General features: G+C 32.8%; 1 protein-coding gene across 1 annotated transcript; it reads left to right on the plus strand.

Moving 5' to 3' along the window:
• The first annotated feature begins 1,306 nt into the window (after nt 1-1,306).
• On the plus strand, nt 1,307-2,748 carry LOC145610983 (23 kDa jasmonate-induced protein-like). The gene is made up of 2 exons (XM_081666233.1): nt 1,307-1,765; nt 2,548-2,748. The coding sequence occupies exons 1-2, from the start codon at nt 1,307-1,309 to the stop codon at nt 2,746-2,748; spliced, it is 660 nt and encodes a 219-aa protein (XP_081522359.1).
• The last annotated feature ends 2,806 nt before the right edge of the window (nt 2,749-5,554 follow it).

Consider the following 5,554-nt stretch of genomic DNA (forward strand, 5'->3'; position numbering starts at 1 on the left):
TGATTCATATTAGTACTCCGTAACCCATATTTTAAGAATAACTTTATTTTATCTATAAAAATAACCCAAATTCATTATACAAGACGAGTAATGTCAATTAGTTTAAAAAAATAACCTTTTTTTTTATTTTAAATTATAAAAGAATAACTCTAGTTATCTATGTGTGTATGTTGTGTAACCTTTTTCTGTTAAGGTAACCTAAACCTATTTGCTCATCGATGTAATCTTTATCATTCAAGTAATTACCTTATATGTGAAGTGGTTACACCATATAAATAGCCATATAAGAATTTGTGTTTAAAATATGCATCCACAATTATGAATCACTCTGAACGTAGCAATTTTTTTGAATTATGAAACTCTCCAAGTGTAGCAATTTGAAAAAAAATTGTAAAAGTATAAGCAACTGATAGTAGTAGTCTACTAGATATATAAATTTATACTCACGCTATTCGAGTATAAATTAAAAAAAATTTAGAAAGGAAAAGAACATAACTTGGATGATGACTCACGCTATTCGAATATTTTAATCTCCATTTTTTTGTGACAAAATTTCTTTACTTGCTTTCTTAACAAATGTCGAGATCACAAATTTTGTTATTTTTAAGGATGGCAAGTTGACAATTTGACATTACAATAATGTTCACAAGAAAGAGAGGGTCAGATCCAAATTCATCTATAAATAGGGTTGAAAGCCACACCCTCAATGCACTCATCAAATAAGCTCGTTCCCAATTATTATTCAAATCATTCTTTCTTTCTCATATTTTCTTCATCAATTTCTCTTAGCTAGTCACTCTTCAGGTAAGAATCCTCCCTTAGATATTTAAGATTACCGTCTACATTATTAATCCTTCGTGGCCCTTCTTACATGCATAAGTTTTCGCTTTTTAATTTTTATCATCATCTCTCAAGAGTCAAAGCATTAGTTGTATTGTTATTTCAACTAGTTATTCAATAAAGGAACATGTTAGTTATATAAGTTTTTGATTTATACAAGAAAATGCATCCATGAGAAATAAATTTCGTTTCTCAATATGAGAAACAGAGAATTTCCCGTTATATTCAAAGGGTTGTACTATATTTGAGGTGAATCTAATTTATAAGATGAAAAAGTACACAGTAATCATTGAAAAGTATAGAGTATACATTATATAGAGGTAAGTATTGGAGTTATATTTTTAATTAGAAAAAGAAAAATGAGTTCCTACGTTAATTAGTAAACTAATTATATAGAGTAACTTTAACCCCTCTGATTATAATCTACATACTATATGAAATGCAGGTTTGAAAAGTAACGAATATCATGGGGTCTGCCGTATTTGGAAGTCCAGTGACAATGGCAATGCTGAGGGAGATGCCGGAATACAAAGGCAGTAACTCAATCAGCCAGAAAGACTTGGCAAAGGTTGCACTCGAGAAGGTGAACGCAGAAGGCAAGGCTGCAAATGCTCGTAACTTTGTGGAGAAGTTGCAGCCTCGATTTGGGGACGATTATGTGAGCACAATGTGTCTGATGTACAACGCAACCGGTGATAGTATGACTTACGTTGTTACTCATGACTGGTGCGGACGTCTTTGCGAATCTGCTTACCCAGTTATCATTGCGAATGGCCAATGGGGTGCATTCCTCCATGGACAATACTATGGTAACAATAATAAAGAATCTAGAGTTGGAATTGTTTACTCTGCTCTCAACAATCAAGGGGAAGAACGACATTGGTTCCTGGGTTTCGACAGTACAACTCAGGGTGCCTATAACAAGGTACATATATCGCCAAATTTTTATTGAGTTTATTTTAAGGTCGCATCCCTTTTATCAAGGAAGCTTCTTCATTTAAGTTTATAATGTTAAATGTTCAATTCAACCAAAAGCTTAAACTGATAGTTAAAGTTCAAGATCGGTTCATATACTCTATCATGCATATAGGGGCTCGTCCCCTTAATTTTTTTTTTTTAAAGCAATTAGATACAAAGAATGTGCATATATGGCTTATACTATGGAAACCTTAGAGCAAACCCAGCCATTAACCAATTGGCTTGGTTATGGGGAGAGAGAAAGGGAAAAAATATTATAAAAATGAAGAGAGATAAAGTTTTGTTGAAAAAAAGTAATAATCAGGTTATGAAAATAACCAGGCACAAGTTTTGGTTATTGATTAAAATAATATCCACTTTTTGCTTTTGATGGGTGTCTTTGATGATGTGGCAAATGTATATGATAGATTTAAGAAAGAAATTATATGATGGAGTTGGGTAAAAGTAAGAGAGAGAAAATGTATAACCAAAAAGTTGTGGTTAACTATTGGGAGACATTGGTTATTAAATGGGCATAAGAGTGGTTATAGGTGACGTGGAGAGGTAGAAATTAATAAAATAAGCAATAACCACAATGGTTGTGGGCAACCATTGTGTTTGCTCTTAGGCACTTTATTTTTGGTCCGTCCTACCTATAATATGGAAATCTTAGTCTATGTATTTTTTGGTCCAAAATTCGCCACTGTACATAATCATACAACTGATTTCTATTATTGTTTTCCATTGCAGGTGTATGTAGAAATTCGGGAGGCAGGGCACTATGATTTGAAGGACACTGGAGTTTGGAATGCTCTCAACAACCTTTTGGGTGATGGGAAATTGGTGCGCAAGGCCAACGAGGAAGGAGGGTTCATTAGTGGCTCCATCGGTAATACTGCAAAGCCCGTATTCGAGGCGATTTTGACCCTGCCCGAGTCCTTGTCTCCTTAAGCGTTTAAGCTAGCGCCAACGGATCGGACTCTGCATATGCGTGAGTTGTGTGTGAGGTTAAAAAGCTTTGGGCCAATTTGTTTGTAAACCCCCAGTTAAACTGTTTGTACACATCCTAAAGGCTAGCTTGGGATGAAATAAGGCCCCGTGAATTTAATTTTAATTTGTTGAATTGGTTTTTGTTTATGTTTTGTTCAACCGTTGAACTCCCAACAATGTACTGCAAAATTGTTTTATATTCAGTATGAATAAATTAAAAGTTTATTTTCTATTAATTAAGTCCAGTTAGATTTAATAATTTGTTTCCTAAAAAAAAGGGTATTTAGAAATGCTATATACTTTGTAGTATATTTGTTAACGTAAACACTTCCTCAAAAACATATATTTGTATCTTTAACCAACTATAATGTTTGGTGGAGAACTCACCTTATAACTTTGAAGTTACAATAATATATATTTTGCCTTGCAGACTAGAACATGCACCTTGTTACATGTCAATCTTTACATGCAATTAGGGTAGCTGCTTGTGCTAATGTGCTATTGTTTAAATTAGAGATCAGAGGTGTGAGAACCAAGATTACCGGATTGAGGTATTATTTCCAAGGGCAGCGACACATCACACACCTTGGGGGATGGGGGCGCAAGTGCACAACGTGGCCATCGATTAGGGTTTTATTACATGGGCTACTTTTTGGGCCTATTTTATTTCGGTCTTCAATTAGGGTTTAACCTAATCGCTATTTTGTTATTAATCTGTTCTTTTCTCAAAATCAATAAAATTCTTCAATTCTCTTGCCAATTTGTAGAGTACAATATGTGTTTTTGTTTATAGATTTCTCTTAAACTTTTTGCATCTTCTGTTATAACACATTAACACATAACTTGGATCATCATCACTTTTAACCTTAGGAAATTAGCTAAAGGTTGGGTAGATGAGATCCTAGATAGTATTTTGAAGGCAACTTCATTTGATTATTTATCAATAAAGAGAAAAAAAATGACTAAATGAAAGCACATAAAATTTAAAAAAACACACACACATTATTTAATAATGAATAATTCATCAATATAATAGTACAATAAGTTGGTTTTTATACTTATGAATTTGCATGTAAATTTACATATAACTAAATCCCTGTTCTTTTAAACTTCTGGGTAGGGCTAAGCAGATTTCAGCAAGGTAAAGAAGAGCTTCCCATAATGCTGAACAAAGCAGAGCTTCCACACAATGTAAATTAAAGTAGAGTAGGGCAGAGCAGAGTAGAGTAAAGCACAACAACTCCAAAGAACAAGTTGTCAATAATATAGGTCACCAAATGAAGTTTGGTTTGACCATGACGAGTTGGGTTTGTTTGGGTTGATTATCTACAGTAGGTCGGGTCTATTTGGGTCAAGGTTACCCGTTCAACATGCTTGAGTTTGGGTAAGGCAAATTTTGGATCAAAAACTGTCAAGTCAAGCTTGGGTTAACTTCATATTGGTTTATATTCGGTTCAGGTTATTTTGTACTAGGTTCAAAAACGAGTTTGCATTGATTGGGTTAATTTTTGATTTGGATGACTATGGGCCGAGTTGATTCCGGTTAGGATAATTTTATTAGTTCGATTAAGTTCGGTTCAATGTGATTAGGATAATGTTGATGTAGTATAAGGTCAACTCCACTTCAAATCCATTTTGGGCTTGGCTAAATTTGGGTTGGGTTAACCAAATTCAATACTCAATAATGCCATTTTTTAACTAATGTAATTAAAAAATGCTATAACCTTATAAAATTATTAGATCACTATCAGGTCATCCATGTGTCATTTTTCATATCGTGTCATTAATATTTATGGGGCATTAGTCTTTTCATTAGATCAATTCTTGTGTCCTTTTATCTAATTAAGCCTAATTAATTAAAATCGAATTATTGATGACTTAAGCTGATGGTTGAAACTCGGAGATATGTTTTATACTCTATCAATTAATATATACTTTATTTTGCCATGTTACAAATTATAGAAAATTATGGTTACGGCTCACCCTTCCAAAAGAAAGATCTTACTATTAATGACACAAACAATTACATGAATGGAACTACTTAAGTTTTAGTAAATATAAAAAGGTAAAAAATAGGTTGGGTTTAAAATTATTGGTTTAAACACATGTCTGTATAAATTAAATAAATTTTAAAATCAATTCAGGTTATAATAATATGATCAGTTCAGGTCAAAATAGATCATATTGAATCAGATTGCTGACAATTTAATTTTGAGTTGGTTTAGTTAAAACCACGTCAAATCAGTTCAAATCGTGTAACTTTTTTGTTGAGTTTAGGTCAGTTCAAATCGGTATTGAGTGAATTGAAATTCATATCGGATTAAGTTTGGATTCTGGATGAATTCAAATAGGTTACAGATCGGGTTTGGATCCTGAAACTTTGATGTCAAATCAGTTCAGTTACAAATCAGGTTCAAGCTTTGAATTTCTCGAGTCAAATTAGATCGATTATAGTTTGAAACGATTATTTTTTTTTCAGATAGATCATCTCAATTGTGACATCTAAATATAACAACCGGGAGTAGCCTAATAAAAAGAACATGGCCTTAACATCCCTTTATTTTATTGTTCTCTCTTTCTTTAATTAATATGTGTATCACGAGTAATTTGAATTTGCTTAGTTAGCATACCTTGAGAGCAGTGATTTATGGAGTATATGGTAGCGTAGTGGACTAGGGGTGAAGGAGGGAATACGTGGTAATAAAAGTCAAATTTGAAAAAACAAAAGTCATTAGAGTGTTATTGTAGAAAATATGGTGTTTACAAA

The sequence above is a fragment of the Chenopodium album genome, chromosome 24 (assembly GCF_948465745.1).
Source record: "Chenopodium album chromosome 24, dcCheAlbu1.1, whole genome shotgun sequence".
In the NCBI taxonomy this organism is placed as follows: domain Eukaryota; kingdom Viridiplantae; phylum Streptophyta; class Magnoliopsida; order Caryophyllales; family Amaranthaceae; genus Chenopodium; species Chenopodium album.